The 17986-nt window shown below is 50.6% G+C and overlaps 1 protein-coding gene across 1 annotated transcript; it reads right to left on the reverse strand.

Moving 5' to 3' along the window:
* Positions 1–2378: 2378 nt before the first annotated feature.
* Positions 2379–17907, reverse strand: LOC125567977 (beta-1,4-N-acetylgalactosaminyltransferase 3-like). Its single transcript, XM_048729132.1, has 4 exons — positions 16103–17907; positions 15324–15699; positions 14810–14950; positions 2379–3357 (listed from the first exon to the last, which is right to left on the reverse strand). The coding sequence occupies exons 1-4, from the start codon at positions 17137–17139 to the stop codon at positions 3049–3051; spliced, it is 1863 nt and encodes a 620-aa protein (XP_048585089.1). The 5' UTR covers positions 17140–17907; the 3' UTR covers positions 2379–3048.
* Positions 17908–17986: the final 79 nt, after the last annotated feature.

Consider the following 17986-nt stretch of genomic DNA (forward strand, 5'->3'; position numbering starts at 1 on the left):
CAGTATACTTGTTTCCCCAATGGACTTGCATGCTGTCATAGGGAATTTACTAAGCTTCTCAAGCATGTGTACTCGGAACTCAGGCAACAAGGTTTTGTCAATGTTGTATACATAGACGACTCCTACCTACAGGGAGCTACTCAACTGGAGTGTTGGAATAACGTCAAAGAGACTGTATTTCTATTTCAAAGGTTGGGGTTTATTATACACCCCGATAAATCTGTGTTTATACCAACACAAGAGATTGATTTTCTGGGCTTTACTATCAATTCGGTTACTATGACAGTACAAATTACGAAAGCAAAAGCCCTCAATTTACAGTCAGAGAGCCAGAAAATGCTAAGAAAATCGCAACATATCCTGATTCGTGATTTAGCTCACATAATCGGGCTCATGGGGGCCAGCACTCCTGGTGTAGAAATGGGTATGCTCTTCTATAGAAGCCTTGAGAATGAGAAAATTGACCATCTAAATCTAAACAAATGTAATTTTGATGCTGAGTGCCAACTAAGTGACACATGCAAATCTGACTTAGAATCGTGGGCTACACACATTCTTAATTCAGAAAAGCAGATTTCACATGGAAATCCAGACATGACACTCAGAACTGATGCATCCAAAAAAGGATGGGGTGCTGAACTAGGCAACAAGAGAACAGGGGGGCGCTGGTTATTTGTAGAAACCAGCTGCTCCATCAATGACCTAGAAACCCAAGCAATATTTTTTGCCTTAAAATCTTTATACAAAGATGTTTACAATGCCCATATCAGGATTGAAATTGATAACACTACAACAGTATGCTATGTTAATAATATAGGTGGCAGTAAATCTAGATCATGTAACGCCATTGCTAGAGAAATATGTCTTTGGGCAATTGAGCACAAAATCTGGCTGAAGGCTGCACATCTCCCAGGAAAAGATAATGTCGCAGCAGATCAGGAATCCAGGTTGTTTAATGATAAAACAGAATGGCAATTGCACCATACTGTTTTTACAGAAATTAACAGCTTATGGGGCCAATGAAGGTTGACCTTTTTGCATCGAGGTTGAACAAACAATTGTCAACCTATGTCTCATGGAGACCAGACCCAGAGGCAACATTTTTTTATGCATTTTCAATCTCTTGGGCTAACAGAATATTTTATGCTTTTCCCCCATTTTGTTTGATCAGCAGATGCCTTTAGAAGGTAGCAGAGGAGGAAGCACAAGGAGTAATACTTGTTCCAGTTTGGCCAACTCAGACATTCTTTCCCATACTTCTGAACATGCTGATAGATCACCCACGGGTTTTGCCAAAGAGGGACGACCTGCTGATTCTACCTCACTCCATGGAACAGCATCCACTCAAACCAAAGTTGCGGCTGATGACTTGTTATGTCTCTGGGAGTGCCTACAAACCAAAAGCATTCCGGATGAAGCTAAGACGATTATTCTTAAGTCATGGAGAACGGGAACTAAGAAGCAATATGCAACATATCTTAAAAAGTGGGAACACTTTTGTAGTGAGTTACAGATTGATAGAACTGAGGTGTCTGTAGAAAATGCCTTGGCATTTCTTACTAGCCTTTACAATTCAGGACTGAAGTATAGCGCTATAAATACAGCACGCAGTGCCCTATTATGCTTGGACTGTGGCAGCAGAATTACAATTGGTAATCACCCACTGATATCAAGATTTATGTAAGGAGTCTTTGAATGTCGGCCAACAGAAAGCAGATATGCATTTGTATGGGATGTACAACCAGTTTTGAACTTACTAAGGCAATGGGTGGCAAATGAGGAGCTCTCCTTGAAAGAACTCTCACTGAAAACTGTCATGCTGCTATCACTCGTTACAGCACAGCGAGTGCAATCACTCCACTTACTTGACATTTCATCAATGGAAAGAAGAGCAGATTGCATTGTATTCAAGCTTGGTTTACTAAACAGTCCAGGCCTACTGTAAAATCTACCTTCATTGAACTGACAAAGTATCCAAGTGAAGAAAAGCTATTTGCAGTTAGAACTTTGGAGGCATACCTAGCAAGAACGAAACTTCTCAGGGGGAGTGAAACAAAGCTTTTCATAACCCACTCCAAACCCCATCATGCTGTTAGTGCGGATGCTCTAAGGAGATGGATTAAGTCATGTATGGAACAAGCTGGGATTGACACAGTTGCATTTGGTGCTCATAGTACCCGTGCAGCATTAACATCTGCAGCCAGGAAAGGGGGTGTGCATGTCACAGATATCCTTGCAAAGGCCGTATGGTCCAGTGAGAGGACATTTGGCAAACATTACAACATGCCAGTTGTCAGCGACAACGACTATGTTAAAGCAGTACTGTCTGTATCAAATGATTCATAACTGTTTGAGCAATAGACTACAGTACTAGAGTGGAATTTTTGTCTTCACCTCTTTCATTGAAACATGTTCATTTTTCACATGTGACTTGGTTATAGCGTTGGCTATTATTTTTAGAGTAAATACATGCATTGTTGTTACAACAATATTGTCCACATTGTGTGTTGGAAATTTACGCAGATTGCAGTCATCTTGGCTGCAAAATCTCACTTGGTCCCTCAATGTGGTGACGTAGAAGAATTCTTAAATTAAACGAAACTTACCTGGAAGTTGAAGTTTGATTGGGATTCTTTTAGTCACCATAACATTGAGGGATTAAGTGCTCTCCCTGTGTTAGAGGGTCCCTCCCAGTATTGTTTGGCTTTTCCTCAAGTTTTTGAAGATGCCTACAATCTGTTTATTTAAAGACTGAAGTTGCGCATGCGCATCGTTGCTATCTCACTTAATCCCTCAATGTTATGGTGACTAGAAGAATCCCAATCAAAATCCAACTTCCAGGTAAGTTTCGTTTAATTTAAGAATTAATAATGAACATATTCAATGCAAACCCTAGACGTTGATATCGATTATCTACTTGTTGTCTTCCACCGACTGTTCGATTTCTTATAAGCCGCTATTTTAGAATGTCGGGGAGAAAGATGCGGGAAACTTTTAATTAAAGGTACAACGCATGTTTACGATAAAAATTCTTGAAGCACGTTCGTTTTATTCCCACATTCCTTCACGAATATGCATATAGTGGTAAATATAAGGACAGCCAACCCGTTCAAACCCTAGTCCGGCTTCAACAACACTATCCACCAATTCATAGTCCTCCCCTCCCCACTTATGCTTGTTGCTGTCATCAAACTTGAATCCTCCGGTTCTGTCCCAGTCCGACTTATACATGGCTACAATCCCAAACCCCAGGGTCTCCCAATATCCAATGTACCCCCACATGGGTACTCTGGGGGAGGAACACCTGAGCTGTCGAACGATAAGAGGGGTGTAGACTTGCTGGCCCTGGATGCAGTGCTGAAATGAGTAAGATTTAGACTATTAGTTTGGAGACAGGGGACAGATTTCATGACACTGATCTATAGAGACCCATAGTGCCATGGGGAAACCAATAAGATCATGGGGAAACCTGTTGCACCACGGAGAAAACCTGTAACCCTATGGGGAAACTGTAGCCACCATGGGGAACCGATAGTGCCAAGGGAGCTCAAAAGTCCGTCTCCATATAATGAATCGTCCTGAGTTTTCCGTTAATATCCCTATGCCTTCGACTCTACCACGATGTATCTGCACTCATAATTCATTATTATTCCAGCTTCAAGAAAAGTGGTGTGCTTTCCAAAACGGGGGGGACTGGGGACTTTCATAGACACCGAAACGCCCCTCCGGGCCTCCCAGCCCCATTTTAGGCTTGGGAGGTGCGCTGGGCCCCTCCAACCCCATTTTAGGTTTGGGAGGCGCGGCGCGCCCCTCCGAGCCCCCCAGCCCCGTCTCATGCAGATGAGGCCCCGCGTAGATTAATAATTGCTAATTATCAATCTACGTCGGGACCACTTCGCGTAGATAAATAATTGGCAATTATCAATCTACGTCGGGACCACTTCGCGTAGATAAATAATTAGCAATGGTTAGCAATCATTAATCCGCTGTCTATCGACAGCAGCGGGACTGGGGCCTTTCATAGAAACGGGTGGGAACCTTGTAATTAGACCCCCGTCTGTCCTGTAGTATATATATGTATATAGCATGTGCATAGCATTCGAAGGATGAAGTGCGGAAAAGATTACTGCGGGTGGCTAAAGGTCGGCCATGCAGACACGTGTATATATGTATAGCATTGGGTTGGGCCGCCACCCTACGGAGCGCGGAACGACCGTTTTTCGGCCGTAAATTCAAAGCCGCTTTCGTGGCGTTTAAACCTGAGCTTTACTCGAACACCTCGCTCCCGGACTCCTCGCGAATTTCTCGCAGTCTCTTTTTCATCTTTTCGCGCGTCTCCAGGGAGGGCCCTTTCTTGCTTTTTTTCTCACGCGATGCGAGGCCGTGTCGAGCTCTGATAGCGGCCTTGAGCGCGTAGTATCTCTCTTGTTCCCGAAGTATTTGCCGAAACTCTTCGTCTGAGATATGCCCGTCTTGCAGAGCCTTAGAGACCAGCTCGCTGATCGAGTTTTTCTTACTCTCCGCTAAAACCATCGTGTCTTCGTGTTTAGCCACCTTGCTCGTAAGACCCCTAGAGACTATCCCTGCGCCTGCGCCCACGACACCGACCAGCCCAGCGACCGCTTCCAGCGGACCGCCGATCAGGACCCCTATCCCACTCAAAGAGACCCCTACCCCGGCGCTGGAAAGCGCCCCTGCAGCGATGCCGAATGCCACAGACACAGCATGGGTAACGGCAAAGGCGCGCTTATACTTCTTCCGCACCTGTCGATGATGCGTTATCTCGTTGTCTAGAACCGCCTGAGTGTCACATATTTTCTGGAGTCGGAAGCTTTGCACGTTGCCGCCGATGCTTGCCGGAACGGCAGGCGTCATGTGCGTACCCTCCGGGGGGCAAACACTGGGAAGCGAGGGGTATATGGCACCACTGCTAACGTCGCTGTTAGCCATGCTTGCTATGTCGGACCTAGGTTAGCTCTAATACAAGGCGAACAGGCTTGCCCTCAAAGTCCACCCGTCTACCGCGGTCATCCCTGATCCATATTTGGATACTCGAGACAAACTCAGAGGAAGATGCTGCGGCACAAACGGGGATGTCGGGTCCATAGACGACTTTCTCGTGCGGCCTACCGCGGGTTTCTAGGCAAGCGAGAACGTTTGAAGGCTCGCCTAAGGAGAGGCGTTGCGTGCGGTCTACGATATCGCAGAAGATGTAGAGGGCCTCTATTTTCGGCAAAGCCACCTTAAGTGGGAGTCCCCCCAAGGGCAGTGCGAGGCCCCGCTCCCCCAACTGATTGTCTTTAGCCTCTAGGCCAAATAGTGCGCAAAGCTCGGCATACAGGAACGCAACGCCACGGGACATACGCGCGATCTCCCCGGTAAGGGGATCCAGCTTCGCGGTCATAATCTCGCTTTCAGCGCGGTTGATCGTCTCCACGATGGACTCGGCTGTGTAGTGCCCGGCTGGCAGGGTAGCGGGAGGGCGGCTATGGCCGTTATCTGATGCTCCCGCTCGAGATTATACCAGCTGTTAAACAGCGAGCACTGCCGGAGCGCCACGAAGCGTGGGCGCCTTATCGGCCGCTCGAAAAAGTGCGTCTGTTCGCCTTTGGTGAGCACAGTATGTAGGACCACCATTCTGTTGAACACAGCCCGCCTTCGTGTTTAATAGGACTGAGCATGGATTAGGAAGGCTGGCGGATGCTGAACGAGGAGGCGATTCCCCGAAGGGAGGTGGAAGAGACGAAGAAGGCGGCAACTGCGGCGGGAGCCTCTATAGCCGAAAATATGAAACACGCTATAGCCGAACAAGTCAAACGCGCAAAACCCGGTTTCCCTAGGTCTCTGACCCTCGCGCAAAAGCTGCTCTACGCCGTGCCCGCGACCCCCGTGGAGAGCACGGCCTCAGACATCACCCCACTACTCACGCAGCTAGAGATACAGCTAGAGATCTCACACTAGGGTCCGAGACATATTCAAAGAGACAGTAGTCACGCACAAGTCCGTTAAGGAGTCTCGCCGGTGGTTATCGGAGCCTTCCTATGGGTACTGGCCACATCAACTCAACTTTGCGGTCTGGTGCGCAACCGCCGGATGCGGGGTGTCCCTAACCGACCCCGCTTTCGCCACGCTCCCCTCTGTCATCAGGGGATTTCTAAGGTTTCACGTCTACTTTACCACGCGGAGGATACTCTACGAGCTCGGCGCCGCCCTGCCTGGCGACAGCCCGTTCACGCAAAAAGGTAACCCCTACAAGAAGGCCGCTTTCGAGCGTCTATGTATAGAGTTCGGTTTGCCGCGTAAGCCGGACTTCCGATGGAAAGGCGGGCGGAACCACGGCCTAGGCGATGTGTTTGTGTTCTACCCGGGGGAGGGGTATCGCAACGTGCACGTGATCCGTGGCTACGACACGGCGGCGGACGAGTACCCGAGCCACCTCAATCTGTTTAGCGACGAAGGTGGGACGTACAATAGTGGGAAGCAGGTGGGTTTCATACGCAACGACGACCACGGGGGCGTGCAATATAGCTGGTTTGCGCCTCCCAAAGCTGAGGGGCTGACAAAAGCAGGGCTAGGAAGACTCGATCGCTCGGTCGAGGCGTTCGTCTACACAGTGCTTGGCGCGCAGGTAAACGTCCGTTCCTCCATCGCGGGGGCCGGTGGGCCGACCATGGAGGCGCAGGCGGAGTTCACGAAGCTGCTTGAAGACGCGATCATAGAAAACGACATCGCTCAAAGCGTGCAAAGGTACCAGTTAGCCGTGCAGGAGGCCAAGGTGAGACTGAGTCTTGCGGTCGCACCAGGAGTGTGGCTGATGCCGAGCGATCTGGTGATAAACACGCAAAGCGTCGTGGGCTACAACAATAAACTGCAGAAAGCCACAGACTCCATGGCGCTCGGCGCAAACGCGATCAACACCGAGACAAAGCCAGTCGGTGCTCATAACATGGCCGGTGGGCATCCTAGGGTGCAACACGTGACTGATCCTGGGATCGACCGCGTGCCGTTCCGGCGGCGTAGCAAGGCTTTCGCACCTGCAAAAGTGCACGCAGAGGGCGCGGCGCCTGCCCCCTCTCCACGTATGCATCCTGCGCATAGCATGACTGCCGCCGGGACGGCAGGCGCACCCGGACCGGGCGAAAAGAGTGACCACACCGCCCTCAAGGCGGGGTTGTCGGCACTCGCGATGGCCGCGGCGTATTACTTGTTCCGATGATTGCTTTGCATTGGACGAACCAAGAACGCGGCTACGGCTAGAATGAGCAGCCACGCATTTTCGCCAAGGAATTTCACCGTTCCGGCGGCGAAGCAAGGCTTTCGCACCTGCAAAAGTGCACGCAGAGGGCGCGGCGCCTGCCCCCTCTCCACGTATGCATCCTGCGCATAGCATGACTGCCGCCGGGACGGCGGGCGCACCCGGACCGGGCGAAAAGAGTGACCACACCGCCCTCAAGGCGGGGTTGTCGGCACTCGCGATGGCCGCGGCGTATTACTTGTTCCGATGATTGCTTTGCCGAGCGACGTCACAATGGCCGCGATCGTCGTCGCTACGGCCAACCCGATAGCGGTGAAGGTAAAGCCGTACTTTTTAAAGATGGCTTTGATGCGTTCTCTGAGCGGCTTTCGGTTCTCGAGCTCTCGGTTTTCGCGTTCTAGTTCGTCGATCTCGGATAGCCTTTCCTCGTTGCGCTCACGGGCCTCTTGGGGGCGACTCTCTGACGTGTTAGGGTCGTCGATGGTCTCCCTGTCTGTAGCTACCACCCCTTGCAGCTCTTGGACTCGTTCTGTATTCTCCTGGATGACCGCGTCTGTCTCTGCCACGGACCCCATCGCCAGATTGAAGCCTTTCAGCTTTGCAACGTCCTGTCGAACGCCCCCGTTCTCATTGGTTTAGTCCAACCTCCTTTGTCGAGGTTACGAAGCTGTATTAGCGTCTTTCCCCTCCGGTCTGACTGGAAACGTATCAGATTCTCGTTAAGGTCTGGGTATTTCTCCCTGAGGGACTGGAGACCGAGTCTTGCCGCTGCACCCTCTGTGGTGAACGAGGGTTTCAGCGGTCGTCTGCGTCCGGGCCCCCCGCGATGACGTGCTCGTCTATGGGATCGACTCCCCATCGTCGGGGTCAAACGGGATAGGCAAGGTATCGTCAATGTCAACGTCAACATCTCCCATGATGCGTGCGCATAACTCGTGCTACGCTATATTAGACATGTCTAACAGTCCGCACCATAGCCACGCGGCTTCGTACTTTATGTATATATATATTATATATTATATATATAATATACGTAATAGGAATGTCAGTCAGCGATAAACTTGACCCCCAACGAACACCCAGAACTTCTCTGGGGTTGAAAGCCGAGAGAACTGTTCACCGGGTCACTCTCAACCCGTCGACGGCTTCCCCCAGCGAGACGCTATATGTGGCGGTCCCAAAGCTATCGGGAGGCGTCACGCTCGTGCCTGGCTCCTTGAGGGTCGGTTTCGATCTCTCCATCTCAGGCCAAGCGAATAATACCGTCGTGAACAACGTCGGCCGAAATCTCGTGAGCCGCCTGAAAATCACGTTTGCAGGAGAAACGCTCCAGGACACCAGCCGCTACGATGTCTTCAAGACGTATGAGAAGCTTTACCTGTCCAAGGTCGAGAGAGAGGACCGCCTGGAGCAGGGCATACAGTCAGAAAACATGCGCAAGCTTCGCTCCAAGGCTGGCGGTAAAGCGACTAGTAACGCCAAGGAGAACGCTCTAAACGCCGCCCACGGGGCGAAGTACACCATCCCACTAGACCATTCTCTGCTGACGGACCACGGCGTACTGTACCCAAGGGCGCTCTCCGAGGCGCTGCTCTTCGAGATCACGCTCGCTACGGTTGACCAGGTAGTAGTCGAAAGCGATGCTACCAAATTTCCTACGGCATCAAAAATCTAGAGCTGGAATACGAAAGCCTGAGGGACGACAACCTCGCCCGGTCTGCAGCCACCGCCTACCAAAACGGAACAACGTTCTTCTACGAGCAACTAAACCTCCGCAAGACCTTCGTGATTAGCAAAAGGACGGACAGCATAATCAACGAGAGTGTCAACCTGCCGCGAAGGTCTATGAGTGGACTCTGAGAAGTTCGTGTACCCCGACATCAAGAGCGTTCGCGTTACAATCGACGGCATGCCAAACAAGGTCTTCAGCCAGGGACTACGCCCCACGGATTTCTGGAGGGAGGCGAAAAGGCGGTTCGTCCGCCCTTCCGCTCCACAGCGGAGCGCCTGCCGCCCCGGCAGTCAGCCCCGAGTCGTTCTACGGCGATAACAAGTTTGCTCTGTGGATCGACCTTCGAACGACGGACGACAGTGCTATCCATGGGGGTGGTCTCCGATTGGTCAACACCCGCGACGGTGTGCACCTCGAGATAAAACGCACGGCAAGCGGCACGGGTACCGTTAACTGTCACGAGTTTGTGGTGGCCGACGCCCAAATGAACCTTATGAACGGACAGCTAGAGTCCATACAATACTGAGCACAGACACCGAAACGTGTTTCTGCGCGAAGCGCTGCGTCATCGCGGTATGGACCCGAAAAACATCCCATTTAACGCTCTCATCGTGGGACGTCATGCGGGAAGACCCGATTCATAGTGGACCGGCTGCGCGGCCCTTTCCGGGGTAAGTTTGACTACATCGTACTCGTGTGCCCTACCTTTGTCTACAACAAAACATACGACGGCTTCGGCGAGGGCGACAATCGTCTGTTTGTCGTCACACCTGAGGCGGGTCAGATCGACATACTGCTGAGGTTTGCATCCGCCGTCTTCGAAGGCACTAACACGCTGATCATACTCGACGACTGTGCGGCCTCGAAAGACGTAAAGAGGCGCTCTGACCAGCTCATCAACTTGGCGTTCAGCGCGCGCCACGTGGGTATTAGCGTGTGGGTGATCACGCAGCAGCTCACCAGAATCACGAAGCCGTTCCGTGAGAACATCGCGGCCTTGGTGGTCTTCTATACGCCGAGCAAGGCGGACATGAAAGCTATCCTGCATGACTACGGCGCGGAGCTCTCAGAAGAGAAGATGAAAGAGTACATGAAGGCCCTCAATACGAAAAAGTCCTCGAAGTTAGAGTTTTGCTTGCGTCACCCTTATACCATCGCCCTAAGCGCAGTAAACCACCGCCCACGTATACGTATATATATATATATATATATATATATATATATATATATATATATATACGCATCGATCACACCGCCCTCAAGGCACGTGAAACGTACACACGTGTTACACCCTAGGTTGCATGATGAGCGACGAATACTTTGAGAGTCTTCTTGGGGGGGGGCGCCGCCGGCCTCTCGGCCGTCGGGGCGCTGGGCTGCTCGGCGCAGCCAGCCGGGACGGCTACCGGAGGTGAGCAAACTGAGATAGCAGGCGCGAGGGGGGAACTCGCGGTTCTCGTAGCCTCGGGGGAGTCGAGAGGAATGGTAGGCAAGGCCCTGACTCACGACGGCGTCAAACGCATGAGCGCCGAGGAGGTGAGGAAGTAGGAGAAGCGGTACGGGGCCGCTCTAGCCAGCCGGACTACAGACGCCCTGGCAGGCAGCTTTCTGAAGCTTACGGCCAAGCTAGTAGGCATGGCGCTGCCAATAGACAGTGTAGTCGGTCTTCACAATGACCTAGTGCCCGACTACATCATCAACAACGAGCTCCGCACATTGTGCGTAAGCCTGTCTCTACGCTGCGGTCGTTTGGTGGCTTTAGCCGTCGGGGCGTTACACGTAGCACGTCATGTGAACACTGCCGGAACGGCAAGCGCTGACACGCGGTGTCAACACGAGGTAGCAGTCGCGGACTCACCAGTGGTTTGCCCGCAAACGCACACTGGCGAGTCTGCCATCCCAGAATAGACGTTCATTTGAAAGCTTGCTACTTCCTCAGCAACCAAATAGTTGCATCACAAATGGAGGGACCTCAAGGAAGTACTAGTGCTCAGCCTGCCGGAACGGAACAACAAACGGATCACGGATCAGCGGAACCTGACAAACAAGCTGCTGAGCATCATCAAAAAACTGCTCATGAACCTGCACGTACGCCTTCGGTGTTAGTGGAGAGAATCACGAGCCCCGAACCACCCGCGACCCGACCTAAACACCCTGGACGAGTCGAAGCTTGAAGGCGCTTGGCAAAGTGGAACCGACTTAACAGAGCGACGAAAGAGACACTTCGTGTCGTGCAACACGTTGAGTCGCCTGTCGCTAGCGAGTCGCAGGGGATGGCGTGGGCCTTCGGCACACACACCAGTCCCGGAAAGCAACTCTGCTTGGTCGGCTAGCTCGGTTATCGGGGTTGCTGGTCTTCTAGTGTCATTTATCGGCCTCTACACACGTAGGCGGGAGCTAGCTGCCGCGTTCACTCGTACACCAGCTGTTAATCAGCGAGCTACCGATCCACTTGCTACCGAAGGTACCGACGACGTGACTCCGCCAGCAAGGCCGCCGCTGGCGGCCGCACAGCAGATCAAGGATCGACCGCTTGCCGTTCCGGCGACAGCGCTTCGCGCTCCCGGACAGTGCAAATCTCGACTGTTAGCAATGGAGTAAGCAGACATTTAAACTCAAGGGCCCCACCCATATCCTTACGTCCGTGCATCGCAATGTCGACGACGCAGCAAAGCAAGATTACAAAGACCATCACCGACGCCGCAGTCATAACCGGCCTCGTCGTCGGTATCGGCTGGGTTGGGCGCAAGGTCTTACGCGAAGACTTCACCAAAGACCCCTCCGCGAACGCCATGAACTACGCAAAAATGACTGCCGCCGTTGCAGCTGCTGTCGCTTTGAAGGGTTACCTTGAGGACCAGAAGATCCTGCCCATGTAGTAGTGTACTGTACCACATACTGTGGCATACCCAATACTAAAGAGGGTTATGGAGCCCGGACAGCCAGTGTTGTATTACACGACGTACTCTAAGCACGGCTTCACGTGTCCGCAGTTGCGTAGCGTCACGCCAGCGTGATCAACGCTTGTGCCTTCTATTGCAGCTAAGGCACGTGAGTCTGACATTCCACTTGTAGTGACCCTGACTGTCATCCAGCCGGTCGATACTGAAGCATTGGGGATGGCTCTTGGTGTACCCCTGAAGCAGAAGCTGAGTGCCACAGGCCGTGCACTTCTTTTCCGCGTCAGCAATCATGCCGAGTACGTGGTCTACCGTCAGAACGTGGTGCGATCCCGTGTACTTTGTGCGGCCCTTTTGCCTGTCGTCTATAGCGTATCGCTTGATTCGCGCTATAATGAGCTCTTCACTGGGCGTAGCCTGCAGTCCTGTGGGAAAAAAGGCAAGGAGGTTTGACAGATACGCGGCTTCTTCACGGTCGCGGACTACGATCGAGGACTCGTCGCCATGGCGAGCGCACTTGCCTACGAAACGGACAGCGAGATCTCGACCCTCAGGGTACTGCGAGTCTTCGCCGCCGGGGCGGCACTCGATAGAGTGGGGGAACTTGATGGAGTCCTTTTTTCCGACGCTATACAACACCTCCCTAGCCGTGGCCATGACGAGGTCACCCGAGTCTAACAGGTCCTTGAGCTCTCGCGTGGTGATTCAGCCCTCGTTTTGTTCCAAGTGCTGCCCTACCCTCCCGGAAGTGTAGGGGTGGCAGGCCTCAGAGAACTCCCACTCGGTCAGCTGAATGGCCCCGGTTAGTTGAAGAACCTCGCTCAATGGCCGTCCCACAACATCCGCGATACGATACACGTTCGTAGGGAAGCCGTATTTCCGTACCAAATCAATGGCGTCCGAGGCGCCGCCGGAGAGACTGTCCTCGCATCCTAGGTACGCCGCACGCATGTCGATGTGCGCATGAGGCTGCGCCCCTAAGTTTTCCTTGCTATTCCACACTTTGGACTCAACCTGCGCCGCTCGCCAGACGTCCCTGTACTTAAGGGGCGTTATCCTGATGTTCTCTCTTTGGGCCCACTTCTTGAAGCGATACCCTATTGCACCGCCCATCGAGTGCGTGGCTTCGGTGTACTCTTGGTAGGCTGGGCGGTCATCAGGGAGCCATTGAGGATCATATCCTGTTTCGTCTGTAAACGCCCTGTCGATAGCCGCTCCGTCCTGTCCCGAATGGTACAGTTTGCCTTCGTGCGTGACTATAACACGCTCGCACAGCCAGACCCTCGTGCTTCTGGGGATCGCCCTGTTTATAAAGCAAATGAGCACTTCTCGCACTTTTGCCTCGCGCGTTTTTGTGGCGGCACTGGTAGCGTGAAACGCTGCCTTCTCCCGACATAACGAACGAAGCTCCCCCTCATCCTCGAAGTCTAGGCCGTGGACGCTCGTGATCGCGGGTGGTTCGGTCGGGAGCTCCGCCCAGGCGTGGTTATTGTGGCAAGCGATAGTGACCCTCGCCTTAGTCTTGTACTTCCCCGAGTCCCACAGAACGTTACCCAGGGCGTCCACGGCTACTAGCTTTACCTCGAGCTTCTTTTCCATCTCAAAGAGGTCTTCTTTGGTGCATCCCGTAGTGGCCAGCTTCTTGTCATATCGCTCGAGGATCTTGCCTCGTGTCTTGATTAGACCAAGGGAGCGCGAGGTGCCGCGATTCCTCAAGAAGTCGGCAACATAACTCACAACACAGTAAGGGAAGGTGTCACCCCCCTCTCGCTCAAACATTGGCCCAGGCTCACCATTTTGCTCAAGTAAAGGGCGAAGCTCGTATCTCAAGTAGACGAGGTACTCTCGTCCTTTCTCCCAAATACCCGCATCGATGCCTTCCAAGGCGCCGACTGCAATTTGGTCCCCTCTTTTGACTAATGACCCACCGATCTTGTGCTCCGAGCGCCCTTCCTCCTCTGTGATTGGCGCCAATGGCTCTGCGGGGGCCTTACCAACGACCGTAAAGAGCCTGTAACGCCGGTCGGGATCTATCATCTCAAGCACCTGTGGCAACACTGCGTTTGCCCGCAGAGACTCTCGCTCGTGCGAGACCCACCACACCGAGCCATCGTCATTAATATCAGGCCCCCGCATAACCGGCTTTAGAGCAATGACACCTGCTCCACCAAGATCTCGTATCTCCTGGTAAACACCGGCGCTTATGTCTTGGCCCCGAAGAATGGCATCCACGCTTGGGAACCGAAGATGGGCGCCGCCGACGAAGAGAGAATTGTACTTCTCGGGGTCTTAGCCCTCTGGGCCCTCTTGCCGCCGTTCCAGCAGCAATGGGTCGAACTCGCACCAGACTTCCTCTTTCCACGCTTTCGCCGGTACGAGCGGCTTAAGCAGCTTGTGTTTGACATCGTCGGGGATGTCCTAGTCCAGGATGTTCTGGACCATCCCTGCTAGTACGGCAGGCGCCTCTTTGTCAGGCATGCTATTGAGAACCTCCTCTATGTAGGCGTCCATGTTTGGGTATGCCTTGTGCCACCCAGTCTCTAATTGCCCGTATCACAGCCGGCGGGACGAGTGTTTGGGTATGCCTTGTGCCACCATCTCTAATTGCCCGTATCGCGGGCTGCGATGTCAGATAGGACGAGTGCGAACCATTCCCGAGCGCGCCTCTCGGTGCCGCGCATCCTCTGCCCTACACGATTCGCTCCGCAGGGGCGAAACAACCGGTTCTCCGACTGCGTCCCTATGCCGCAGATCCTGCACGGCACGGGGAGAGGGCTGCCCTTACGGAGTCTTTGTAGGTGCACCTTGTCATACCAAGGCGTAGACAGATGTACTGTAGGGGTGGGGTGGAGAGCTGGTGTTAGCTGTAGGGGAAGGGTGGAGAGCTGGTGTTAGCTGTAGGGGAGGGGTGTTTATATTTACCTTTCTAATGTCATTTAATAGTAGACTTGTCATTTCAAGGTGTAGATCTGTCAGAAGCACGATGCTGTTTGGGTCAGTCACGAGATTAATAGCGACGTTGAACGCCTCTCGTCTTGAGTATTTGCCCGGTTTAGAAACCGTCTGCAATAAACAAAACAAATTGGACATTTAAAAAACTATAGAAATATTTATTATTTAAATTGTCATTTTCGGAGCCTTGGCGCGGAGGAAGCGTCTTGAGGTATAAAAGAACATGAATATAATTTTAGTCTTGATTTACTGTCAAGCCAAAAGGTCCCAAAATCCATTTCGCCATGCTTTCCTTCCCAGATGAAGGGGCTTTTCGGGTTGTCTGTACAGATTCGTCTACCGTCATTTTGTGACGAACAAACGTCAGGACCGCGTGTTCTTTAAGACTTTTGTCAAGTGTGTAACTGTTAACTTAGATTTTCGTTGTTCGCCTACACCGAGTTACCATGGTACTTGGTACCCTCCATTAACATTAATTACCCACCTTAACAATCTCAGCGATTCCACTCCTTTTGACAGCGTCCACTAAATCTAGATCGTGGCTTTCGTAATCAAAGATTACAACCCGTATTCCTCTATCTCTCGTCTCGTGTACGAGTCGTGCGATGTTTTCGAGGAACAAATGTACCCAGGGGCCTTGGTTCTTTACGGTGATGACAAAGGTCACTATCGCCTTTCTGTCCCATTGACTGGACTCTGGACTGCAGAGTTCGCTAGAGTTTGTTGGCTGGTAGACGTAGTTCGAGAGATGTTCTTCACTATTAGCTACAGTGTCGTTTAATGTTAGTTCCAGGAGATAGCGTGTTCCGTTCTCAAAGATTTTCTTTTCGACATTTTCAATAGTGATTAGCTTGTATTTGCTGAAAGGCAAAAGAGCAGTGTTTTAAGTAGTGAGGAGAAACAAGAAAACAAGAATATCTGTGTGCTTAGCACCCCTAAAAACACGTCGTATTTTTTCTAAACCCCGCCTGATACTAATATTTAAAGTGGGAGGTTCCCTTAAGAAGTTCAGTGAGCCAATAGAAGATTATAGCGAATCACTCGTATGGAATCAGCTCGTGTCGTTGAAGGGTCTCAAGTACCTTGTTTTCTTAATACATCTTTATATGCCTATCACCTCGCGAGAATTCTCATATGGGCTTTAAACATGTTTTGGAATTTTTCTCAAATGGTTTGTTGGGAAATGTTTTTCCATGTACTGTCACCATATCCACCCCTTCCCCTAGCTTTCGAAGATTTTGCAAAAGCCCTTGTATAACTTACCTTCCGAACGTCTGGTAGAGTTTTTGCATATACACGGTAACCACTTCTGTCGCGTCCTCTCTGCTCAGCTCTCGTGCCCTCCAAAAGCCTTCATATAAGTACAAACTGTGCATACGCATGATGTACGGATACATGTAAGTCTCATGGTAGTGTTTACCAAGCGCGTCACCTGTTTGGTTGATTCGCACTTTTGGTGTCGCAACGTAATCTTCACAATGTGGTAGCACCTTTGAGAACGATTGCCAATCAGAGATTTTGTTGTTTGTGGCGTTTAGAAATCCGTTATACGGGTTGTCAAGGTTTTTACATGCGTTAGTTTGTGGGACCCTCCAGTCGAATTTCCCATTCATATGTTCATCATTTGTAAAGAAGGGTAGAAGATGTTTAGTTGAGATAGACGTAAAATTCTTTTCCTCCGGCTTTTTCCATAGTACGCTCACATGGTTTCCCTCGCCAAGCTGAACATGTACGATATCTATAAAATAGAGCTCCCCTTTTTCAAGAAAAACCTCTTGTGAAATTTGACTTTTAAATTTTACGAAGTCTCTAAATTCCGTCCACTCCGTTTCTCTCTTATTGCCCACGTGCGCTACTAGCGCTGAATTTCGTATATGCTGGTCTTTACTCAACCAAAGCTCTGACGAATCGTCGGATGAAATAGCAAATGCATAAAACCCCGATTCATCCGGCTGCAAATAACCAAAGACTCGTTGCGCGAAGTCTTTCTTGTCTGGCCAGAAGTATTCAGTTGTACTGATAAACCTGCGGTACGACGGTACATTTGGGAACAAGGGCGTCTCGCAGATAAGGGCGATGCTGGAGGCGCAGATATTCACCCAGATGTGGTGATTAAGTCCTTGTAACACAGCAGGGTCCATGGCAGAGGGTTGTTGTTCTTTCTCCACACAAGTGGACGGACTCGCCATCTTCCACGTGCAAGGGTCACTGATGAACACGGTCAGCCAAACTACTGATACAATAAACGTAAACGAACAAAGCGCTACCCGAAGTGTTTTTAGAGACGCTCGAGAAACCATTGTCAGCTTTCAAGAAGAATTATCAAATTTATCAGACATGTTGTTTCCTCTGTGTGCTCACTAAGTTTTCTTTTGCCGCGTGTGGTCACAATCAATTTATTTCTAACGCGTTTAAATAGAAAACATCAAATGCGTGTTAGGTAATGACGTTTATATTGCAGTAATGACTGGTACTGAATGAATTGTTGCGTGCGTAGCAACTCGACTTGACAACCGGAGTACTTCCGTGGCAATTGTAGGGAACGCTATTTCCTTTTTAGTCTATAGGGACAAATATATCATAACATCAAGAGTAAATGATTATATTTTCATGCAAAAGGTGATTTTTTTATAGCCACGAAACTTGGGTTTGTCTTTGATGCAATGTATCTCTGCCTACGAACCTCCTTGTAGCAACGAGACTAGCGAACATTGTTTTCGGAGGTGGGCTTATTTATAGCATTAGTGCTAGCAAATAATCGCGGGAAAATCTCATTCATGGTCTATTTGTCTCCTTCTGCCTTTTATTTACCATTGTTTGCCTCTTTCCGCTTATGTCAAACATTGTTCTCGGCGATTGGATGTGATGCACGTGCAAATGAAATCGCAGTTTTGGAGGTTTGGTATAAAATCTAAAATCTGGAGTTGCAAACCACTCCATTTTGCGTATATGAAGTCAGTCCAACTTGATGTCTGTTCTGACAAGCGGACGACCGAATCAATTCCTTGTAAATATAGAAAAAAAATCGAATGCCAATTTCTAACTTACTCTTCGATATTTCCAAGGAATCGATTAAATGAAATTTTCTTTTTTTCAGGCGAAATCTTCATGTTTGCAATATTTTTGGTGATAAAATCCTAATTAATG

The sequence above is a fragment of the Nematostella vectensis genome, chromosome 6 (assembly GCF_932526225.1).
Source record: "Nematostella vectensis chromosome 6, jaNemVect1.1, whole genome shotgun sequence".
Classification (NCBI taxonomy): Eukaryota; Metazoa; Cnidaria; class Anthozoa; order Actiniaria; family Edwardsiidae; genus Nematostella; species Nematostella vectensis.